Consider the following 26,936-nt stretch of genomic DNA (forward strand, 5'->3'; position numbering starts at 1 on the left):
CACTTCTATACAGCCTAAAGTGACATTTTAAAGGCTTAACTAGGTTAATTGGGTTAACTAAGCAAGATAGGGTAATTTGGCAAGTTATTGTATAACAATGGTTTGTTCTATAGACTAAAAACTGCTTTTATTCTAGCTGAAATAAAACAAATAAGACTTTCTCCAGAATAAAAAAAATATTATAAGACATACAGTGAAAATTTTCTTGCTCTGTTAAACATCATTTGGGAAATATTTTAAAAAGAAAAAAAATAATTAAATAAAAAAAAAAATAATGTTTGACTGGTTATTGTACAGAAGCTCAATGAAATTTCCTGTAATTTTTAATTAATGCAAAAAACAAAACAAAAAAAAAAAAACAGAAAATATAATGTAACAAATGCAAATGTAAATGTATTGCTGACATAAGTCACTTTTCATCTGTTTGCACTTTTATCTTGTCAGCCCTAATAGATTTAGTTTAACAGTGTAAGGCCATTATTTTGGTCCCCATTCTCTAACATTAGTAAATGATTTTCCTTCATCTTTGCCTTAAGCCCTGCTTAAATTTTGACGCTGCCACTACAAAGTGGTTGCACCAACCACCCAACTGTTGATAGAAGTAAGAAAGCTGAACTTTGCTGTCATCATTGATTTATTCCTGGACTTGGGAACTAAAGCACAGAGCAGAAGTGGAGAATTGTGGGAGATGTTTGAGGGGAACACCAGGCTTTACCAGTAATGAGACTGTGGATCCCTGCAGTTCTGTTCCTTGACAAATGATGAATGTTTTTCATAGCAGGCCGAAAAGCTATGCTCAGATGCACTGTGCTTATATGCTGCAGGATCATGCACAAGGGTTTTTTTTATCAAGTGAAATCTTTGATTTATATATTTATTTGCCCAAGAATCACTTGCATTATCAGACACATGTATGAAGTGCACCATGTTCTGCCATAAATAATGAAGAAATCTTTTTCTCATTGGCCATATGGACTCATTCTCCTCGTTCTGCATGAGCAGCATGTCAGAGACATTATCCCTCACACAGCTGGAGACCACATTAAACATGCAAAATGCCAACAACAGTCCGCTATCAATTCTGTGTACTGTTCAGTGCTCTGCACGCTTGCACAGAGGGCTCTAATTATTTCACTAGTTGCTCAAAGTTGCCAAATTTTTGCCATGAAAAGGGAGCAATTATTTGCATCTTTTTCTCTCTCTCTTCCTTTTGTTTGCGCCGTGTGTCTGCTCTGGCACATGAGTTGCAAACATCCTCCCTAATCAAATCAGATCAATGAAGAATTGTGAGGAGGCAGAGGCGTCACGAGTTGACAAATCTTGCGTGTCAGACACAATGCCGAAAGTGGGGGTACAGAAGCAAGGCCGTGTCTGTCTCCACCAGCACCAGCTGTGCCTGCTTTATGTATGCAGCCGTGGACAAACAACAGATGGGGCTCCTTCTCCAGTTTGTTATTTAATGGTCGCTATTTTGCTTTTCTATCCTGATTATCCCACCTACAACTCCACTCTGCTGTTTTTAGCTGAGAACTTATGTTTACTTACACACGTAGTGTATAGTAAGTAGTTCATTATGTCTTAAATAAAACATTGTATCCAAGTCTGAAGGACACTAATACATAAAAATCTAACACTTACTGAATGAAATGCTTCCTTACTGCTTCCCTAGCCCATATAATTGCAGATTTTATATATTATTATCGATAAGTTCTTGCCAAAATAAAACAAATAAGACTTTCTCCAAAATAAAAATATTATTAGATATACTGTGAAAATTTCCAACAAACTATTTCGCTCTTCCTATTGGCCTTTATGCGTTTTTCCCAAGTGCTGTTGACTACATACATGCCAGTCAACGACAATGAGTAGGTAAAAGGAAAAAAAAGACACTCAAACATTCGTCGCAAAATAAAATGTTACATTATTGAAATAAAACATTAATAACTTACAGCGGTAGAGCGACCATCACACACTTCTCAGAGCTCGCCAGAGCTGAACTGAGCTCCCATACATGTGTGCGCTTACCAATGAGGTGCTTGTATGTCAAAGGTCCTCTTAAAGGGGATATGACATTTATACACAATGCATATCAAACATTAAGCGACCGTTACAATATTACAATAATTAATCCCAAAAAAAGCAGCGCATTAAACTACCAGACTGCTGTTGTGTTTGCGTTAAGGAGAGATAAGGCTGAATCTAGCTTCTTATTCGCAGCTTCTTATTGACTCTATCTGGTCCATCTTAAAAAATGCGAGGCTTCTTTTTTTTCAGCTTCGCGCTCCAGAAAACACAAAACAGTTTAATCTAAGCAAGGGCTTATTATGCAGTCATGGCACCATCTTTTAACTAGACTACGTCAAACGTCTTTCGCCGACGAGCTCTCAGAAATTGTAAATATTTTAAAATAGGCACTATTCTTACAAATAAACTGCTTAGTTGCAATCTAAACGAATACATTCTTGACTTAAAGTCTCAAAAGTACATTTTTTTTTGTCTAACAACAGTAATATTTGTCAAAGTTTAGTGTCTCTGCTCGTTATTGACTGTATGTTGGCGGAGTAATACACAGAGGTAAAGGGTGAAGAGGCCTTTGTGTGATGTTACTGGCATAATATCGCACAGCTTATCAGCCAATCAGATTCAAGAACCAGACAGAACTGTTGTATGTATGTGTGTGTGTATACACACACACACACACACACACACACACACACACATATATATATATATATATATATATATATATATATATATATATATATATATATATATATACACATACATGCATGCACGCACGCACGCACGGACGAACACATTATAATACCTCCATTCGGCAAGGATGCTTTAAATTGATGATTGATAAGTTATAATGTTATAAAAATTATAGAAAATCTGTTTCCACAAAATAAATAAATAAATAAATACATAAATATATACAGCTGTTTCAACATTTAATAATAATTTTATATAATATAATAAGCAGCAAATAACATATCAGAATGACTTGATTGATTAAAAGTAAAATCTATTTTTGCATAATAGGAATAAATTAACAAAATCACAATTTGCAAATTCTAACAATATTGTACATGTATTTTACCAAAATTACTTTACAGTACGAAATTTTTAACAGAAACCTTTAAATCAAATTCTTGGAATCATTCATTCATTTTCTTGTCGGCTTAGTCCCTTTATTAATCCGGGGTCGCCACAGCGGAATGAACCGCCAACTTATCCAGCATGTTTTTACGCAGCGGATGCCCTTCCAGCCTAACCCATCTCTGGGAAACATCCACACACACATTCACACACACACTCAAACACTACAAACAATTTAGCCAACCCAATTCACCTGTACCACATGTCTTTGGACTGTAGGGGAAACCAGAGCACCCGGAGGAAACCCACGCGAAGGCAGGGAGAACATGCAAACTCCACACAGAAACGCCAAATTAACCGAGGTTCGAACCAGCGACCCAGCGACCTTTTTGCTGTGAGGCGACAGCACTACCTACTGCGCCACTGCCTCACCTCTTGGAATCATTTTCTAATAGTATTATATTACATTGGATTTAATGTATAAAGTCATACATGATCAGGAGTTTTGTGTATACAGTGTTTTGCAGTTTTTGTCACCAAGACAATTTAAAATAAATATTTTTTTTAAAGTGAATGTTGAAATAAATACATTGCATTATGTTGTACAGCATACTGCTCATGACAAGTGATATTTAGTACTTTATATAATAGAAGGTCAGCTATGGCCCTGTCCCTTTTATGGTCATCTTGGTAGTTTAAACCAACACCACACCAACAGTTAGATGTATACAAGAGAATGGAATAAACATCATAGTCACTTTTGACAAGGGCCAAATTGTTATGGAAAGGTGACTGGACTACCTGTGCAACAGTAAGTCTTGTGGTTTACTCTTGGTCATTGGTGGTAAGAGGCTGAGGATGGACAGTCTCAAACTAGCGACAGGTTGTCTGGGGATCATGGCCCGGACATGCACAAGAGCAATGAGGCTGTGCCATCTGCTCGGAGCCAACAGGAGGGCTGCTGTGGCACAAGTCACACAACATTTTAATGATGGTTATAAGAGGAATGTATCACAGTGACCCCTGGACAATATTGATATTGAAAGTGACTTCAAGGATGATGTGAATGACAGGACTAGACCTTGAAGCAGTGGAAGGAGGTCGTCTGGTCCAGTGAGTCCCGTTTTCTTTTACATCATATGGACGACCTGTGAAATTGATGACCTGAGGATGCTCTCTGGGATGAAGACATGCTGGTGGTGGGAATGAGATGTTGTGGCAATGTTATACTGGGAAAACCTGATATGTGCTTATATAAAGTAATATGTTCTGCCAACTTAAACCAGGAAATCCTCCTTTATGTTGGTGAGCATCCCTGGTGTCCTCTTTTAGCAGGATAATGCCCTTGCAAACTGTATTTTAGATGAATGGTTTAAAGCAGTGGTTCACAAACTTTTTTCATCAAGTACCACCTCAGAAAAAAATGGTCTTTCCAAGTACCATCATAATGAGCAGTATTGAAGTACAGTAGCATAGTATGCCCAGTAAAGCAGCCACAGCTCTGAACAGTTCAAAATGTCAGATTGATTCCTATTATTAAGAATATTTATTACTGTCAGCCACTTTAAACATTATAAATAGTCTGAGCATTACACTGTACTGTGCTTGTATGTAAAACTACAAACAAACAAACAATAAAATGAAAAACATCAACTTTTAAATTAAAATGTGCTTTTAAAAGTTTAAAATGGTAGGTTACTGTTCTTAAAAAGTAAAAAAAAAGTGCTGTACTTAAATGTAAAGTTTTAATATATATGTTAAAAATCAATTATATTATTATTATTATTATTATTATTATAAATATTTTTACATGTCATGTTCATATATAAATAATTTTTGATACATTTTGAAATATATGTTGCATGTACATATGACATATTTGATTCCTCAGCGTACCACTAGAAGGAAGCCCGTGTACCACTAGTGGTACACGTACCACAGTTCCACAACCACTGGTTTAAAGAATATGATGAAAAGTTGAAGGTACTATATAAGGCCCAATCACAATTCTATTTAGTGAAAATTTTCATCGTTTTTCTTTTCTTTTTTTAACAATAAAATATGATAATAGCACCTATTTGCATTATAAAAGTTCATATTTTGGTTTGGGGGGTCTCCAACAACAGGCTGGTATGGATGTGAAGTCAAAAAGCACTTTCATTGTCTTATGATATGCATTTACTTTTACTAATTATCCCAACGACTCCTATATGATTTGTTCTGCAATTCGTTTGTTCCCAAATTAGTGTAAAGCTAATCTGCGCTGATTGGTTCGATCACCCAGTCTGTAGTGATTAGTCGATTGGGTTCAGTGTGAGACAGAGAAACACCCACCACAGCCATGAAGTAGTAGAGAGTATGTGAGCGCCCAGTGCAGGAATGCAATAAAGCAATGCAGTTAAACACCAGAATAGTACTCTACCCTTAACCCTGGTGGCCATAGCAAAGACAAACAGCAGAGGATTGCGAGTTCAGAGTTCGCTAAATGACGAAGCACGCGTCGTGTCTTCATCATGGTTTTGGACGCAATATGTGAACAGCCCAATACAGATTTTACTTGAGAGATGCAATACAAGCACTGGTCTATATTAGATAAATGCAGAGTGATTACAAGTTACAGCAGACCTTTAAACACATATTTTGCAAACCACAGAAAACGAGGCAGCAATTTTAATTACACTTACATGTTATGATCTGGAGGAAGAAGAAACCGGTCCATATAAACTGTACCAGTCACTGAATCAAAGTTTGTTGATGGTCCCACACATGATAGTCTCTGCTGCTCTTTCCTTTAATAGCAAACAGCCGACAAATCCCGTGTAGCAGCGTAGGTTATTGTATCAAAAATCTGAAAAATTAGAGGAACAAATACAGCACACGGTTGGCTATACTGTGGTTTTGTTGTGAAAAGAACTTTAACCCTTTATTCCCCACAGCTGAATCTCCATCTGTCAGTAATTGTCATCTTCGTGTCATGATCAGTCCCGTGACCCCCTGTGCTCCTTGAGTGTCTGAAGGGAAAGGAGTGTTCATGTTTTATCGGATCCAGCACTTCATATTTGGTGATGTGCTGTATCAACATCAACACAATTCATTTATTTGACTCTTGAGTCGACTCTTTAGTTAAAAAATCAATAGTTTTAAACACAGCGCACTTTTAGCTTTAAACTTCTGCTAGATGTTTTTATTTACTTAGTGCTGCGTTAAACACTGCATGGAAGCTCCTTTAAAGCTCTTTAAAAAAAGCTGTAACCATTGTTAGTAGAAAAAAAAAACGCTAAATACTATAGAAGTCAATTGTTTAGGCTTTTTATCAAAATATCTTTAAAGAAAACAGTTTGAAACAAGACATTGAAGAGTAAATAATGGCAGAATTGTATTTTTTGGGTGAACTGTCCTTATAAATATGTAAATATGTAGACGCAAAGCAGAAAATATCCTATTACTCCCAATTTATTAATTCATGAAGTTTTTTTAATATAAAAATCTTGATAACATCATAACTGTACCTCAGAGAACAGTATTAAACACACAAAAATGATAGTTCATGACCCTTTAATAATGTTTTGGCTTATCTGTGTACAAGAATACACACCTCTGCACAAAGAAAATCCTGCACAGCAGAGCAATATGAGTATTTTATCCCAACACGCTTTTCTAAACATAGCCATGGGCAACGGCACTCCACAAAAAATCCTTTTCTTTTGCTGTAACAGGGAAAACAAAAGGCTTATCGTGAAAGCATCAGTGAATTGCTCTTTGCGTGTCCATGTAGATGTCTCACTTATTACCTTAGAGACATACCCGAAACCTTAAGATGTTCTTAGTTCTGGTGTGCGGCTGCAGAAGTGATTTGCAGAAATGTTCATGCTGGAATGAATGAGCCTTCTAATCAAGCTGAGTAGTGAACCTGATGATAATACACCAGAGATAATGAGCGACGCATGACTCAGAAATACGGCTATTCGGTGACACCTGCCCAGCGGTGCCGATCCACCAAATAGACCTTAATGAAATGAGAACGTGCTCTGCCGCCATTACAACAAATACCTCTAGTGTGTCAAAGCTGCTTATGTGGCGAGGGCGCCGAGACGTTTGGAGATTAAGAATTAGAGCACATGATGAAAAATATGTGCTTTTGATTAGCTGCTTCTTATGGAATATTGATGTTGATGTTTGCTGTGGTAATGAAAGCTGTGAAGTATAAACGGTGGGTGACTTGTTTGCTTCTTGTATGGGACGTCACTGGCCAGGGAGTCTGTGTTTTCTGAGGGGTCCCGTTGTCGAAATCACTCGAGTGCACTGAAACGTTCAATTCCATAAAAATCCCCAGAATGTGTCAGCTGCTTATTATGTTCACTTTCCAGAAACAACATCTTCAGTCTCTCAAGCATAATTATAAGAAGAGAAAGTGTTATTGCTTTTGTTAGTTTTTTTTTTTTCAAAAGGAGATTTTGTATGTTATTTATCTTTCATGTATGATGAGAACGATCTTGCAAACTGTTTTACAGGATTTAGATGGGTGTTTTATTTATTTATTTATTTTCTTTTATTTTTTTTACTTTCCTTATTTGTTTCTGCAATCACTAAAATTTATATTGCAAGCATGTTGTAGGTCTAAAATAATGGATATGGATTGGTTGTGTGACTTATTTATTTAATAATTTATTATTTATTTATATATTTAATCATTTATTTATGGTTTCCCAGTACTGGGTTGCAGCTTGAAGGGCATCCGCTGTGTAAAACATATGCAGGATAAGTTGGCAGTTCATTCCGCTGTGGTAACCCCTGATGAATAAAGGGACTAAGCCTAAGGAAAATTTAATGAATAGATGAATTTATTTATTTATTTATTTATTTATTTATTTATTTATTTAATAATTTATTTATTTAATCATTTATTTAGTAATTTATTTATTTATTTAATCATTTTTTTATTTATCCATTTATGTATTTATTTAATCATGTATTTATATACGCATATATTTTTTATTTAATTGTTTATTTAATCATTTATTTATATATTTATTTATTTATTTATTTATGTATTTGTTTATTTATTTATGTATTTATTCAATCATTTATTTATTTATATGTTTATAAAGAAGTATCTTATGCTTACAAAGATTGTATTTATTTGATTGAAAAAAAAATGTATTACTATATTACTAAAATACTATAACGATTATTTTCCACCTATATTTTAATATATTTAAATATTATTATTTTTGTTACACTTTGCCAACAAGGTTCCGCTTTTGTTAATAACAAATAATTAAATTTGTTAATAACATTTGTTAATTTGATTATTTTTTGTGAGCTAAGACTGGAAAACACACCTAAAACATTTAATAATCTTAGTGTATATGTAACGTTGACTAATTTTTATTACAGTATAAGAATAAAAGTTGCATCTGTTATATTATTTATTAGATTAGACTTTTAAATAAGACAAACACAAACAGTTGTGTTTTATATTAAATAACATTAATCAGTAATTATAATACATTTACAATACATAATACAAACATTAACAGATGTTAAAAATGCATTGCTTAATGTCAAGGTTTACCAGTTGTTTATCCTTTAAAATGATACACACATCCATGAAGCACAGACACTATTTTTATGGATGTTTCTTGGAGATTTGTTTTTGCATGTCTTGATAAATCAAGGAAGATCTCATTATAGGATGACAATCAAGACCACCAGCATAATTAATCACACAGCTCTGCAAGACAATTACCTCTTTCTGTTGCCCTACCCCCTTCTCTTCATATATATTGAATATCATTTCAATATTTTGGAAGATGCAGACTCAGTTATTGTTTAACTTGACCAAAATGGCAGACGCAACAACAGTGTCTTGCTCTCTACCTTATGAAATACTATGGCTGACTGACCTCCACAAGAAACCAGCAATGATATGTGCTCAGTGTTGGGGCTAGAAAGAAATATGTCTCTACACCTAGTCTTGTCCAAATGATGGAAACATAGGAATGTGAGATAATATATATATATATATATAATATATTCATATTATATGACTCCTGCACTGCGGATGAATACAGTAGGCTAAATTAAAGAACGACAACAACTAATAGTTATTAGAATACTTCCCTAGTTGAGCTAAATTGCATTTCTTTGTATTACACACCTTCTAAAATTGTAATTTTAAATATGCAAATGTTATAAAAACTAAAAATGTGCTAACTTGCACACATTTCTAATGAAAAATATAAACACTGGGTCTATTCAGATTCAAAATTCATTTTTGACACATTACAGACAAATGATTTTAAATCAGATTTTTGGAATTTGTTTTATTTTTACATAATTTAGAAAAACACACTGTTTGATTTAAAGGATAAAATGTTTTGTATAATCAGACAAATTATGTATTGCATGAACATACTCTGGAAAAAAACAAAAACAAAAAAAAAACATTAGAATACAGATATGAACAAATCTGTAAATATTAGTGCTAAAAAACGTGCTAAAATGGAGATTTACGAATAAGTGGAGGAGAAAACATTTAAAAATTAGTATTGTAATTGAAATCTACAGACAAATAAAATATACAAAATACAATAAAAATGAAAGCATGACAAGAAACACTTACATTGTACATGTATAAGTATAGTTTCCCCAAAAATCTATTTTGTTTCATAATTTATTCTCCCTCAGGGGGTTTGAAATGTCTTAGAGGGGTGGTCCACTACAATATCATATTTTAAACTTTAGTTGATGGGTAACAACATCTCTGAATGTAATATGCTCAAAGTTCAATGCAAAAGGAGACCTTTACTGAGTTAGCTTAGCAAAGCCTACAGCGAACAAAATTTGAGAGGTGCAAAAAATACAATCAGGTTAATAAGATTGCAAACACCTCAGGTTACGTGCCTTCATCATGCGCAGACAACCCGCATAGCGAAGAGGCATGGCCAGATGTTTTAGCAGAGGAAGCTAAAATGCCGTCCAAACACTGATATTTTCATAGAGCTTCTTCTGTTTCAGTATTTGTGCTCCAAAGGACACGACACAAAGAGAGAAGTGCTTACAGTTTAATTTGAATTATGTTCCAGAGAATTATTAAAAAAGTATATAGCTAGCATTTGACAAAGGACAGCTTCCAGAATCTCTCCCAGTTCAGTGTTGGATTCAGCTAAAAACTACTTAAAGAAGGAGAAGCTCCAACCATAATAGACGAAGCTGTGGATTGTGAACCACAACCTGTAAGTATTTTTATTGGTTAAAATTTATCTATTACATGCATAGTGTCTAGTTTTAATGGTTGTTGTAGTTAAGACGTAAACAAGGATTTAAACAACAGGAAATGCTGTTTGGCATCATTAAAAATTTAGCTACAAATTCATATTTATCCCTCAAAACACGCTAAATAACCACAGTCTTCAGCAGCGCTTGCAGTGTCTTTACATGTGGCCACGTTCTGTGCATTCTACATCTCAAATAACAAACTCGTAAAAGATATGTGAACACTTCATATTACTTACAGATGCTTATTCCAAATATATGTGAAACATATAGAGCAGTAGAGAGCAGGCGTGAGCTTCAGCTGTGTGTTCAGCGCATGCTAGGCGTGATGCTTTTCCTGGTGAAGTGGAGCTGATCCGAGAATCACAGCACGTTATGTTAACTGACCAATCAGAGCCTCTTGAGGGTGAGCCTTTCAGAGGAACTAGCAAATATGACTTCTTATGAAATATGTTGTTTTCATGTTAGCTGAGTAGCAGTATGTAATATTAAGTATGAAAAAATGATGACATTTTTACAAATGAAGTATGTGCACACATTACTTTACATCTTATAAACACAACCAAGCCTTAAAAATACACTCTGGACCACCCCTTTTAACATTTCTTCTGTTAAACACAAAATAAGATATTTTAAAGAAGTCATTGGGTCCAGGCAGCCAACATTCTTTAAAATGTCTTCTTGTTTTGTTCATATATAAAACTGAAACAGGTTTTGAAGAAGTGAAGGGTGATTAAAAGCTGACAAAAATAAAATTAGTGTAGTGGTGAACTATTCCTTTTAAATGCCTATTTTGGGTGTTTTCTGACTAAAAAACACGTTAAAGGTCTAGAATCTCCAAATTGACAGTTGCATGAAAAAACAATTTTTGCCTGTAGTGTTTAACCTTAATTCTTATATGTTTGAGTGATTGTGTTTCTCTGCGTGAAGATAGGAAGAAAAGAGGCTTGCCGAGCAGAGAGGAGGGCTTATACCTCGTGCTTCGACAGTGATGAATGTGTTTAGGGCAGAAGTATCTGCGTGAGAGAAACCCAGGTTTCCATGATGAAACGCTGCATTGTAATTTGCCAGTGTGCGCCATAATAAATAAAAGCTCTCGCATTCTCCCGCCTCCTCTCAATCTTTTATCACCTCTCCTCCCTTTCCCCACACCTCAAGTCTTCATGCTGTTGCACTGTGAAAAATTATCTGTGAATCTATACAAGTCATCGGATCTTTAATTGGAGCATACGCCGCAACATCTGTCGAATGCTGAAACAAGTGCGCTTTTTTTACAGCCACGGATCTCTTGATAGCACGTGCAAACCGTGAACCTGTGATGGTGAAAGCAAAACAGCTCAGTTCAGAAAGCCATGCTATTGTCTGTTGAAAAGGCAGGGCATATAATGTAGAGATCAGTGGCATGTTCGGTTTGATCTTTACTTTGTTCCAATGTTTGGAGTTTGGTATGATTTTTAAAAATGCGTCAAAATAATTTTCTGTTGATATCAAGGATGTGTGTGTGGGTGGTGTGTATGTGTTTTGTGACACAATTTTGTATAATACCTTGGGCATGGTATAATGTTTACTGTGTAAAAACTGTAGTCTATTCATAACTATATATATAGTTTTTAATTTTTATTTTTAGGAAAACTCAATCACTTAAAAAAACTGTAATCAATGTTATCATTGCAAATAAGCCATTCTTTTAATTTTATTTAAAAAAAAAGCTAATAATGACAAGATTTTTATTTGAAATTTGTAGTAAATTGTGTCAGAGCTATATAAAAAGGAATAGCACAAATATAATTTACTGTAATGCTCAATAAACTGTGTAAATCCAGAGAAATGGGAATACTTCAGTTCTCTCTTAATCGGCACATTTAAAAAAAAAAAGTTATACTTGAAATTAGTTTTATTTATGCATTGATATATTATGAAACAACATTGTAAAATATTATTGTAATTTTTTTAATAGCATTATTATTTACATTTGTTTGGAATGGATTTTGTGGTTTGTAGATCTTTTTCATATGTAAACTGCAACATTAGAACGTTAGAAAGAAATGATTGAAAGCACAACATGACCTCTTTATTCATTAAATATTGAAATGAAAACTTATTAGAATTAACAAATTACTTCCAGTAGACCATGAATAACCCCAGCAACTCAAAACAGGTTTATACACAGCAATTTTGCTGATGTATATTGAAAATGAATGATGATTTACTTTAGGGAATACAAAGTGAAAATAACCCCAAGTAACAAAACACAGTGAAGTCAAAAGAGTTTAAGTCACACATAAACTTATACTAAAAATAAAGCAGAAATGTAAAAAGAGTTTTTACTATGTAGCCTACATGGATGTTTTGTAATACTGCTCTATTATTTTAAAGGAATGGTTTCAGTTCGCCTGAATGAAAGTTACTCAAACCACAGAAATACAGAAATCACAGAAATACAGTTAAAATAAACATTAAAATAATGCATTCCTATCTCTTTTCCTATCTCTTTTTTTTTGTAGATTATGACTATTATAAAAGTAATTGTAGACAGTATAGTGGTCAGTTAGTTAGTGTCAGTGTTTAACATGTTGACATACAGCACAGATAATCACGATGACCTGATTTTGATTCTCAGCTTAAGGTTTTTTGTCATCTAAAAACCATAGTTTTTCCTCTTAACCCAATGTAAAAATGTACTTTTAATGAAAGACACAATAATTTCTGTAACATGCGAGAACATACAACAGAGTTGTTCCTAGATCGGAGATGGTTGTGGATGGTACTTATCAAAAATGATTTATATTATTTATTAAATTTCCCATTAATTGAATTTATTACTGTCTACCCTAACCCCAACCCTATATCTAACTGTCACAGTAATGTAAAACAGTAGTTGTACTGAGTATTATTGATGTTATGTATTAAATTACCCAATACATTTTTTTTTTTGTACGTCTACCCTAACCCTAAATCCAACTGAGAAACTATTAATAATAATTATTTGTATACAGTGTCAAACTAAATAATGCTGCAATATTGATGTGCATATCACACATATCCTATCTAGACTTTACCATACAACAAGGTATATGTTCCAAAAGCAGCTTTAGTGAAGAATGGTCAGACAGGCAAGGGCTCAAAATAGGAGCAAAAAATTATGTCAAAGGGAATCCACAAAGAATAATCTGAAATCAAGGCAGAGGTCAAGGCAGGCAGTAGACAATCAAAAATCAAGAAACAGTCCAAGATCAAAAACACAACAGGGCAAAAAAAAAAAAAAAAAAAACACACACAGAAACAAGGAAACAAGAAACACTCCGTAATGCACATAAAAGTAATAAGACTTCACAGTGACTGAGGTGCTCTTACAGTTGAATTCAAAATTATTAGCCCCCCTGAATTATTAGCACCCCTGTTTATTTTTTTTCTCCAACTTTTGTATAATTGAGGGAAGATTTTTTCAGCACATTTCTAAGCAAAATAGTTTTAAAAACCTATTTCTAATAACTGATTTATTTTAAGACAGTTCTACACAGCTTAAAGTGACATTTAAAGGCTTAACTAGGTTAATAAGGTGAACTAGGCAGGTTAGGGTAATTAGGCAAGTTATTCTATAACGATGTTTGTTCTGTAGACTATCGAAAAAACAATAGCTTAAAGGGGCTAATAATTTTGTCCCAAAAATAATTTAAAAAAATTAAAAACTGCTTTTATTCTTACCGAAATAAAACAAATAAGTCTTTCTCCAGAAGAAAAAACATTATCAGACATACTGTGAAAATGTCATTGCTCTATTACACATTATTTAGGAAATATTTAAAAAAATAATTCAAAGAGGGGCTAATAATTCTGACTTCAACTGTATGTGTGTGGAAACTGGCTGCAGGTGTGTGTAATCAGAGTCCAGTTCATATGAATCAGGTGAGGTGCAAAGCATTGTGGTATATGGAGTCTGGGAAAGTGGCTGATGTGAGAAGTAGAGTGCCCTCTATTGTGTCTGGTGGGTACTCTAGCTAGTGACCATAACAGTTTCACTTTATTTAGTGTATAGTGGGCCGGTATAAGATTCTGACGGTATAATAACCTTTGATAAAAATATCACGGTTTCGCACTTTTACTGCTCTAAAATAGATTATTTTTAAATATTATTTTAAAATAATTATTTTTAAAAAACAAAAACTTTCTCTTTTGAACGCGTCTATTTTAATTTGAGAAACATTGAACATGTTTTGGAGCAGTAAACATTTAGACTAAATCTGCTGTCTTCATTAAAGTTTATTTAAAATGACATCTTTGGATATCTTTTAGCTGGCGAGATATCATTGTCCTAAAAAATAAAAAATTTATATATATATATATATATATATATATATATATATATATATATATATATATATATATATATATATATATATATATATGTATATATATAGTTAATTTTATTTTTTAGTTTTTTTAAATCGTACACATACCTTAGGAAGGATGTAGCAGAAAATTTTGATGATTTTAAAACCTTGACTTTTCCAAACTACGGTATACCTTGAAAACGCCCTATGCCTAGTGTATAGTTAATTATACTTAGTATATTGTGTATATTGTGAATGAATGCTACAGCATAAACTGTACATAAACTATAAACTATACAGCATGAACTGATAAACTGTGATAAATACGTTAGTATACTTTAGTTTTTAACACAGTAGGCATCATGTTATGTATTATACCAAAAGGTCACAGAAAACGTAACAATAATTACAAATAAAAAACAAACAAATACTTATTAATATAAATTATTAACAAATGTATAATTTGTTTATGTTTCTATAGTTGTTTTACTGCAGCAACTAAAGAATAGGGTATATGCAGAAGCATGCAGCAGGACTTTTAGTTTTTCAGTAACCTGTATACCGTTACAAAATGATCGTGTTTAAGGTCTGTTTTCTGTAAAAATCATTGATCCTCACTGCCTAAATGATGTACGCTATAAAGTGGGTCTCAGATTGTACAAGAAGCACTGCATTAAATTACATTTTTTCCACGCCATGTCTTTAAAATATATATATATATTTTTTACTTCAGTATTTCCAATGCTGTTATTGTGCTCGCCTGCTGATTCTGTCGGGCACGTGCATATAATCGGCTTTTCATCTCGTTTTACGCTTGAACAACTAAATGAATGCTGAAATCTATTTAGCTGATTTTAATTATATTACAACATTGATGCTGTTAAAGGAGCTGTTTTAAAATTGAAAAAGTCACATTAACCGTTCATCGGAGTGTTTTAGGTATGAAAAGAAACACTAGCTCTGCATATACCCTATTACCACAACAGGTTAATTTAGGTTCTTTACTATAGTATGGTTCCAAAACATTACAGTATTTACTGTAAACTACTCTAGTATTGCATGTGGGAGGATGAACCACTTACACTGTATGTTATTCATCACTGCTCAAGTCACTTTGCATCTAAGACTCTGCTGTAGGGAGAAAAATGTAAATGTAAAATAGAACACAAGCTATTGGTTACATCCCTCACTTGGCTGGAATCACAATTGCAGACAGTTTGAAATCCTTTATCTGAATTATTCAGCAAGTGTAGAAACGACAATAGTGTTTGATCTTTTCCTCCAGAGTCTGAGGTGGGTGAGTTGTTGTGCAGTTGGCCATGAGAAATATCACACAGCACATCATCAGAAACCATGCGAATGCAAAGACAGTTTCCCTCCATTTGAAGTGATCATAAGGCGCTCTCAGTGGGACTTGGCCTCCTTCCACGAGCATTTCCATATCATGACACGCATGTATGCATATGTTTTGTTGTGACACTGCATTTCATGGCCTGCTTTACTTGAAGAAGGCTATTGGGAGTGGATTTAGCCTGAGACTAATGCATCTGCTTGCTGTTTGTTTCCGCTGTGTTTGTGCAGGGTCTTCATGAGGAATGTCAGTACCTCTTTCAGCCTCAACTCATCGTTCAGAGACTCATCGGGATTTCGGTGCTTTATCCTGGTTACTTCATTGACCAGATGATTCCACTTCACAACAGATCTGTGCTCTACAAGTGAGTAAATGTGAAGGTTAAGTATATACAAGTGGAAACTTAAATACAAGCAAGAGATGTGTAATGTACAATAGGTTTGATTGTCAAATTAATTATATTCTTTTGAATATTCTTGTCATCTTAGAATTTTGAAAAAAAGTATGTTTACACAGCCCAAACAAATTAATTAATACAATATAAATTAATAATAAATAGCTTCATTAACAATAGTTAACTTCTATACTTCAGTTAACTAATATTGGAAAATATTAAAAAAGTGTGTGATGTGTTATTTTTGTTATTTTATTATTGTAATGTTATTATTGAAGCAGGCTTTATGTTGTAGTATTGCTTTTTTAATCAACACTGCTCATTAATAAAATGCTGTCTGCTCATATTGTATTGGATCTGAACCAACAGGAGCTAATAAATAATGAACAGCTGTATTGTTTATTGAATAATAAAAAGTAACAATAAATGTATAACACATTCAGCTCTGTCATAAAGCTTGTGCATTATAATTCGATTTAAATTTTTCAGGCCTGTCTAGACACAATTTTTTTTTAATAACACATTCATGACTTCATGTTTTTAAACAAAAACTATATTAAGCAAATATGAAAAGGTTTTATTCATTTGGTTATGGTATTAACACACACATATATATATATATATATATATATATATATATATATATATATATATATATATATATATATATATATATATATATATATATATATATATATATATAATGTAATGCTAGTAAGCAGGATGGATCCATGCTTTCATGTTGTTGATGGCAAATTCTGCCTTTACCCTCCAAATGTCGTAGCAGAAATCGAGACACATCAGACTAGGTAACATTTTTCCAATCTTCTATTGTCCAGTTTTGTTAAGCCTGTGCGACTTGTCTTGACCATGTCTACATGCCTAAATACATTGAGCATTGAGTTGCTGCCGTGTGATTGGCTGATTAGAAATTTGCGTAATGAACAGTTAGAAAAGTGTACCTAATAAAGTGGCCGGTGGGTGTATGTATATGTATGTGTATATATATATATATATATATATATATATATATATATATATATAAATTAATTGGTTTTGCTATGCTTGTGATGAATACCAGGAATACACGCACACACATCTCTCACCCTCTCTGTGCTCTGCTCTCAGCACTTGACCATTCAACACACATCCTGCTCTCAGGCTTCCCTTCATTCCAGCCTTCCACTCTCATTAGGTTCAGATATTAAAGCTCTCCTCTCAATTAGCAAATAAAGTCTTTCTAAATGAAAAAGAGGAAAATGGAGAAGGGAGAGGTGATGAAATGCAATCATAAACAACAGGGTACACAGAAAAGACCTTGAGCACTGGATATTATGAGGATGGGCTTTTATCTACCATTAAAGCTGCTTTCAGAGAATATTTCAGAAGGACTAATAATTCCATACAATGAGATTTATGTCCATAGCAAATGAAATATATTCATGACAATAAGTAATGCTAGTAAGCAAATAATGCAAGTAAAGCGAAAATAAAATGTCAAAATGTGGATGAAAAGATGTGCATGACAATTACAGCTTTCATCAATCAATTTTTATTCAGTTTTTATATTAATATCAATCTATTACCTATACTGAACATAACTTTCTAAATCTTTTTTTATACAATAAAACTCATCGTTATGTGCTTAACATGGACATTAAACATATGAGCATTAGAAAACCTTGTTTTTTAGACCGGTGAAGATGCAATAAATAAAGTTTTTTAAATCATTTGTATTATTCAAAATAGGACATGCTATTTAATTAGATGTGAAATACAAAACAGTGCATAAAATTGGAAAAAGTGAGAGATTAACCGTGAAATAAATAATAAATTTTAAAATATATTTCAAGGCAAAGTTCCAAGACTAATTTCATTCATATCTTTTTTTTATATTTTCCTCAAGCGAGCCAGTAGATCTGTAAATGAACTGTGTTCTGTTTGATTAAGCATTTGTTTTGCTGTTTGTTTTGTTAATTATCAAAAACCAAAAGACAAAGCCAATTGTGTCATAGCCAGAAATAAAACGCAGATATTAATTATTTGTTCTAACTTCACAGTTGTTCTCAATTTCCTTTCAAATTAAAAAGAGCAACTTCTGATTAGTTGTTATTGATGTAGAAAATGAAGACGGAGAGATATGACAGCATTTTTAATGAGTTTGTTGAATTGGGCTGCATTTTAAAGTTCTCCTGAGTTTATGAAAATAGCAAAAGTTGTTTGACATTCTGTATTGTTTCATAATGTCTGCATTTTTACATTGGCTACTATAATCAGATTTTCACACATAGACAACATTCTTGTATTCTAGCAGAATCAACCATGTAGAGTAAAACCATGCAGAAAGTCATACTCAAAGTAAAGAAAAATGTCATTTAGACAGGTAGATCATTGCTCTTTTGAGCAGTGTTCACACCACAATTACAACATTAGAGTCATGTAGGACTTTTTGTTGTGTTTTACAGCAGTATTCTCAAACAGGAGTCGCCAATAGTTAATTGGCATACAAAAAGCATGTTTTTAAGCAAGAATTTGTTTCTGCTTGTATTTGTCTGTTTACACCTGAAGCTTTTGTAAAATATAAAACTACTGTATATGAGCAGTTCCATGCTAATGTCAACCTTGCCAAGAAAAACGTTTTTTACTGAATAAGTCTTTACTAGGTTTTTTTGTGCAGGCTTGTGTTTTACATTACTGTTAAATGCTCAAAAATGTATCGGTCAGTGTTGTCAAACTATTTTATTTGATTTACCAGTCACACAAGTGGCAATTTCAAATCTGTCTCATCCAAAACGGAGAGTTGACACATCCATAATGAAGCTTTTTCCTCATAAATGCAAAAATGTAAAATAAAATAAAATAAATTATTTTTGTTCTATAGAGAGCCAACTCTTATCCTTTTGATTAGCATCGTTTCTTTTGTTTTTTTTTGGTCACATTCATAACACGTTTATTTTCCTCATTTAAAGTACAAAACAGATTGCTATTTTTCTAGTCTTACAACTCTGTGGTCAGTTGTTATTGAAAAATAACAGAGGTTTTAATATAATGTTAACAGACTTTCTCTGTGAATTTAGGTTTTGAGTTTTTTTTCTAGAAATGTCACATCCATAAAACTGGTGCTCATATGAGACCATAATGACAACACAGTCTCACTGGAAAAAAAAAAAACATGCCTACATTTTGCTGGTTTAACAAAAATGCATTTCAACATATTTAACTGCAGTTTTGATGTAAAATGAACACTGTGTGGAAGTATGATATAAACAACTTTTGTTCCTTTTCACACTAATAATATTTACAGATTTCAGACAGGGTTTAGGTCAGCGCTTTGCTAGTCTAGGTGATCTGTAAGACAAGCCCTGCATTCTTGTGGACATACATCTAAAACTTATAACAAAACATACCCCAATGCTGCATGCCAGACACAGTCAGGAGGGAAGTTCAGCAGTCAAATATCATACTTTTGACCTTAATACGTTTCTGTCAATCGCATGTTGCATTCGCATTTTCACCGCGAGGTGTGAATATAAATACTGTTGTCTGAATACAGCTGACATAAAACATAAGCAACATCATATATTGCACTATAAATCTAAAATAATGTCAGAAACTGCATTAGTAAGTAGAGCTCTCACTAAGTTTGGGCTGTAAGCATACTTGCATACTTTTATTTATGTTTCAAATAAAGCTCAAATTATGTCTTTTGCTGAAGTCGGGGTTCTTCGATCTTCTAATGGCTCGTTTCCACTGAGTGGTACAGTACAGAATGGTACGAGTTGGTACAGGTCACCTTTATCAGGCTTGCGTGTCCACTGCCTAAAGGATACCAATGGTGGGTGGGGTGTATGACAGAAAGTTTCATTCAACGTCCTTCTCGCTTGAGGAAATGTCAAAGTAAATTTATGGGTCATTCACATATCAAGCACTTCTTGTTAAAACAGATGCTTCATACACATAAATACTTTTGTGTAATTGTTAGTTACTAACCTTTCTATCAGCAGGATTTGATCTGCAGATCAATGAGCGAAATAGCCTACTATAATGGCGCGAAATAGCCTTCTATAATGTCGACAATTATATTAAATAAATAAATACAACATATATGAACACATACAGCCCCTATTTGGGTTCAAATCTACATGTACGTATAGCCCAATGTCAGAGCAAACCTCTCATCTGTATCTTTAATCTTCACCAGCACATGTAACCTTTTGCTGGAAAGTAATTCCGTCATTCCAAGTTCATAATAGTTTAACAGTTGATAATACAAGTTAAACTTGACAGTTTGTTCATGGTTTAGGTTGCTGAAAGAATCATTTGCTGCTTTGTTTTTTCCGTCTTCCCCTTTGTTTTTTTGTGCTTCACTCTCGCGTTTTACCATTTCTGAAAGGATGTCATAAGCACTTCAATAATCAAGCGCATGTTATTGTCATTAGCTCAAGAAGTTTGTTGAAATATATACATGCAGCGAGTGCACACAAGCTCTCTGGACAAAGTGAAACCGATCTTGCTCTTGGAAGGCCTCATTAGACAACAACAGAGCATGGCAGGTTTTGTTCTTCTTGGCTTTGTGGCTGCTCATCAAGAAGATGACAAGGTTTATTTGAGCTGGGGTTGACCATGAATTATTATATCTATATAGTATTACGATGTAATGTCTAGGCTGTGAATTTAAAAATGTTGCTTCCTTTGTTTTCAGTCTTCTGGCTTTTGTACGCACAAGTGACACTTCTCTGTAAACCAGTAGCGTTCAGCTACGTGTCTTGCTCTGCATTTTGGTACACTTTTGTCATGCTAGATACCCTTTGGAAAGGGTACCCAATTAGTGGTATGATACTGTTTACTTTGAGGTACCTTTTGACAGTGGAAACGGCCATAAAAGCTTACCAGATCGGACCACTCATTGGAAATGAGCCAATAGTGCCATGTTAGACATTAATCCAAAGTATGAAGTAAAAAAACTCAAATTAATTAAATTAAGGAAAAATATTAATTAAATTAAAAAAACTAATTCGGAGTTGTCTTGAATGCAGTATTAGTAACATATTTCAGATTCACAAAAGATGTGTGCCCTTTTCTTTGTTTGTCAACTGAAATGTGCATCAACACATATCTGGACCAATTCACAAAAAAATGTATACGGAAAAACTTATTTTCAATGAGCCTGGGCTGCCTCATGTGGAGAAGTAATGATGTGTGCCACACTGTAAAGAAATTCTTGCTGCGCTACATTTTTTTGTTAAATCAAATGAGGTTAAATTTTGCATAACTTAAAAAAGTTGAAACCTGCTTGACTTATTAAAATAGGTTAAAGCAAAATAAAAATATTTGTTGTTTTGACTTTTTGTCTTTTTTTTTTACAGTATGTTAATCAATTGATATTTGTGCAATAGCATATAAAACATGAACATGGAATTAATAATTAAAACGCATCTCGTCTTAAGTCATGTAAGCTTCTAAATCATAATATTGTCTGAGTCGTAATAAGGTAAATAATTATGCTCATGTAAACATACCCAGTGTGTGTATTTCATGATTCAATCCTCTACATTTCTCTGTCTTGTATTTGGCAGAGTTTTCATCCCAAACTACATCTCTCGGGTGAAGGTGCAGCTCGTGGACTGTAACACTAAAAACCGTAGCGGTGAGAGTTGTCCAGTTCTGCTGAAGATTCGCTCTAGGGCTCCGCCGGTCCACAACTCCAGTGCCATGGACTGCAGAGAGAACGTTCCATGTGAGCTGGAGGTCCCGCTGCCGTCCTGGGAGCAGTGGTATTACATTCTGGTGGAGCGATATCTCAGCAGCTCAGATGTTTATTTCCGCATTGGTGTTCAGGTTAAAGGTAAGAACTTGTTTTAACTTTTAAGCTTTGGTGTACTGTATAAGAGTATGAGTTCTGAAAGAGATCAGACTTAAGCAAAGGTAAGGAAAAGTAACACAAAAGTAACTCAGAAGTAATTTGACTTATTACTTTACATAAAAAGTAACCAAAAGTAATGCAATTAGTTACTTTTTTGGGGGAGTAACTCAATATTGTAATGCACTACTTTCAAAAGTAACTTCCCCCAACACTGTATCTGGTACATTTTTACATTAGTTTAATTCAGTGGATGTTTTCATCCTGAACATAAAAAAAAGGGTAGTACATTTTTTCAGCACGCAAGAGTTGATTAAAATGTCTAAAACTGGCCAAATTAAAGGACAGAAATATATATCGTGATGAACCTTTATTATAATCAAACCAATATTCTGGGGTCCGACATGTCATTTATCATATGTTTTCCACTGGTGGCAGAAAATCACACCTGGAACCAGATTTACCAGTCTGTGTTTATGGGCGCGTTACTGGATGCCAATACATCCTCTGATTCATCGGTTGCCTGTAGTGTTTGGTTTGCAACAATCCCTGGGAACTCTAGTGGAAATTTTTCAGTCCAACACAAATGAGAGGGCAACAGCTTGATGATTTGATCCGGGCTTCATTAATTCTTTATTGGGATTTATCCGTACAAATGTCGCAGACATATGGCTTCTAGTCATTGTTTGGTTTCAGCATTGCATTTGAGCTTAGCCGTGTGAAATAAATGCATTTGGGTTTCATTGCTTGAAGGGTTTTTACAAAGGCAGGTGTTCACATGGCCCAGGTGGAGTTGGGAAATTAAAGTGTGTTAAGAGAGACAGGCTTTGTTATGAATCTCGATGACAAATTAGGACCTCGGTGGGCTCAGATGAGGAGCGTGTCATAGACTGGAGCCTCCGCCTTTTATTCTGCCTGATGTTACAATGAAGTGTTGATGAATTCCGTACTTTTCCGTGTCTTGAGTCGCCGTGATAAATATGGCAATTGGGCTGCTCGCAAAGTGTGAAATAGATGGGGGACTCAATTCGGTCACATCGACCGTATTATTACAGCATCGGGAAGTTGCACACTCATCTTAAAAGACTTCCTGTCAAATGTACTCTCTCCTTAGAACACTACATTGTTTCAGATCATACACAGCCTTGTTTATATCATGTTCATTTGACCTGATATAATGGTGAAAGGTAATGATGGAGATAGGATACCACTAACCGAGTGGTACTAAAACAACTTACTGTGTTTCTTCTTTTACTGTGTTTCTCAAAATGCAATTAAATTTAGTGACATATTAAAAATTAACTTTAATTTACTAAAGTGTAAACAATCATTCATATTTGTATTGTCATTTATAGTATTTATTTATTTTGTATAGCTTAAACCATATTGTATCTGATCAGCAGTTCTGAGTGGATATGAAAACATTTCACTTTTCGTAAAAAGACATTTTTTTTTAATATTACCAACATATTTTTTTTTACCATTTTATGACTATTTAATAACTTAAAACATTGAGAAATTCTTTGAAATTTTAAAGATTACACAGGAACCAAAATTAAAGTAGGCATATAATAATAGTAGTGTCATGGTTCCAGGAAGAGAAAGGTAGCGAGGACTCAAATGCAGTCAATTATTATAAAAAAAGATCAATAATAAAATTGGAAAAAAAGGGAAAACAAACTACCCTGAGGGGAAAAACATTATATATATATATATATGTATATATATATATATATATATATATATATATATATATATATATATATATATATATATATATATATATATATATATATATATATATATATATATATATATATATGTATATATATATATATATATATATATATATATATATATATATATATATATATATATATATATGTATATATATATATATGTATATATATATATATATATATATATATATATATATATATATATATATATATATATATATGGGTTAAATTGACTTTACTATTAACAGTCACAGACTACCATGAGATTCAAAGTCAAAATTGAATTCCCTCTCACAACAATTTTCAGAAATACTCCATTGTTTTTCTATCGAATCTACCTTGTTCTCTCATTTCGTCTGATGTCTCAGTGTTCGCCCGCTCCCCTATTTCTCCCGCACATCCTGCGGTGCAGCAGAATCCCTGCCTTTGTTACAGCCTTGATGCCAAGGGATGTTGGCGCTGATGGCTCAGTAAGAGGGGATGAAGAGGAGAGCCATTGATGTTCAATGAGGCTGAACAGTCTCAGACCAGCTTAGATAAAGCACTCACGGGGGAAACAATTGGCCATGATGAGACGGTGTACCTGCGGAGAGCATTATCTGTGTGCGTAAGGAGCGGAAAAAGGAAAAACCTGTCTAGCAAGGAGTTATTGCATTGCTGTTCTGTCACTTTCAAGGCTGAGAGTCAATTTTGTCACCTCAGACTATTTGCTGCATCCTTTTTGCTCAAAAAATTCAATCCATCAAAAGATTAAAACATTAAAGCAGATTAAATAAATATTGTTTTGCATATGCAAGTAACCCCACATTTGCTCTTTCCTTTGTAACACATTTATTACATCCTCTTTTTTTTTTGAAGAAGAAGAAGAATTAACATAATGAGTGTCAAAAAAGATTTTCATACTTGTCTGCAGCAGTCAACGGGTGCTTTTTGCTTCTAGATGACATTTCATATATGTTGTTGATGATTAAATCCTTACATGCTAAGACTGCAAACTACATGTGTTAAAAATAAAATTAACCTTTTGACAAGGCTGCCATGAACATAACTATACATTAATCCACATGTGATGCATGCTGCTTAACATCTGACAGGAAATGTCTCATAGGAAAAATAAAATTATTTTAAATAAAGTTAAATAATTAAAAAATACAGTAAAAGTATAGTAAAGTAAAATAAAGTAAAATAAAATATTTTTTAAATAATGTAAAATAGAAGTAACAAAATAAAGTAAATGCAAAATAAAAGTAAAATAAAGTAAGATAAAGTAAAGGACGATAAAATAAAGGAAGATAAAATTAAGTAAAATTAAATGAATTAAAATAAAGATAAAATAAAGTAAAATAAAGTAGAATAAAGTAAGATAAAATAAAGTAAAAAAGTGAAATAAAATTAAATTCAATTTAAATAAAGTTAAATAAATTAAAATTAAGTTAAATAAAATAAAGTTATATTTAATTCTGTTCAATCCTACTTGATTATATTCAATTCAATTCAATTTAAACATAATAAACATAAACACATGATGTATGTTTGCTATTAGGATAATAGTAAAATCCTTTCAAAGTTAATGTCGTATTGTAAAATATATATTTTTATTGCTTTACATGTTTTTTTTAGTTGATTATACACCTAAATAAAGGAATATTGAGATATGTTTAGTACAATTCAAATATTAATATTTGTTCCACATTTAAGGCAAAACATAAACGAGAAGAAACATTTGTAATATTTTCTAACTCCCAATCTTAGGCTGCATTTACACTGTTATGTTCAATTGACTCAATTCTGTTTTTTTTTTCTTCCATGTGTCACAGATCGAATATGGTTCACTTGCATGTAAGCAGAAATAAAATCATATGGACCTCAATTTACTCAAATCAGATTCAGGTCTTGTTCATATGTGGAAATTTATCCAATAATAATCAGATCTGTGCCCTCGTGTCTTCAGTATAAGCAGGTAGATTGTATTTTAACATGCCAATGCGAGTCACGCATGATTAAGAACTGTAGCGAATGACGTCAACTCTGATGCTTTTATTTCAGAACAGACTTCAGAGTCCCAAACCTTAAATCTCATACACGAGGACGAAAAAAGCTTTTATATTGTAATGTAGCACAAGTATTTAAGCATGTTAATGAGAAAGAGAGAGTGTGCAACATCCGCCACGTAACCAATATAAATTATTATAAAACTGCAGCATATGTCACATGCGTAAATCATGCCATAGACATCACATTAAGATGCCTACCGGTTTGAAAATGCCAAGATTAAAAGAAGATGTCCAAATTAGAACTTTTCTGTCATAATGCAGTATAAATGCAGCCTAAATGTACATGAAAGAAATATTTAATCATGTTGTGATTTTTAACATATTTCTGAAACATATCCTCTAAGCTTACAATAGTAGCTTTCTAAAATCTTCTTACTAACTTCTCATGTTTTTAAACCCCTCCCCCCCCCACCCCCCCCCCTACTCATCAGTGTCACTGCATACTAATTGCAGATAACGTTAATGCAGATTCATAGTACTAGCGACACGTAATCATAGTCGATGAAGCTTAAGTGTCTCACCATACCTGGTTCACCCATGATTAGTGCAGCTTATTTTCTAACATGACCCGAGGGCACCGCAATCAAGCAACTATTAGCCATCATCCAACGCTGTCTTTTGTTTCTCCTCTTTGCTATTTTTTACCAGTTGTGACGCTCCCTACCCTGTATCACATGACCTTGTAGTATCACCTGTGTCTGAAGGTTTTGGTCAGCGCTTCTGTCAGCCTTAATTCAATTATTTTGAACCCAGCTCCCCTTACCTTGATCAATTTCACTGAACAGCAGATACTGGCCGACTGCCATCTCTCTCTCTCTCTCTCTCTC

At 33.4% G+C, this 26,936-nt stretch overlaps 1 protein-coding gene across 2 annotated transcripts in view; it reads left to right on the forward strand.

The window, feature by feature from the left end:
* The window catches only part of si:dkey-84j12.1, a 293,735-nt gene that overhangs the window by 150,069 nt on the left and 116,730 nt on the right, over positions 1 to 26,936 (forward strand). For both annotated transcript variants that reach the window (XM_001920797.9, XM_073951375.1), the window contains exons 4-5: positions 16,293 to 16,426; positions 22,033 to 22,301. In XM_001920797.9, the coding sequence (XP_001920832.2) occupies positions 16,293 to 16,426; positions 22,033 to 22,301 (403 nt within the window). The remainder of the gene's footprint in view (positions 1 to 16,292; positions 16,427 to 22,032; positions 22,302 to 26,936) is intronic.

Source organism: Danio rerio, chromosome 5, assembly GCF_049306965.1.
Source record: "Danio rerio strain Tuebingen ecotype United States chromosome 5, GRCz12tu, whole genome shotgun sequence".
Taxonomy (NCBI): Eukaryota; Metazoa; Chordata; class Actinopteri; order Cypriniformes; family Danionidae; genus Danio; species Danio rerio.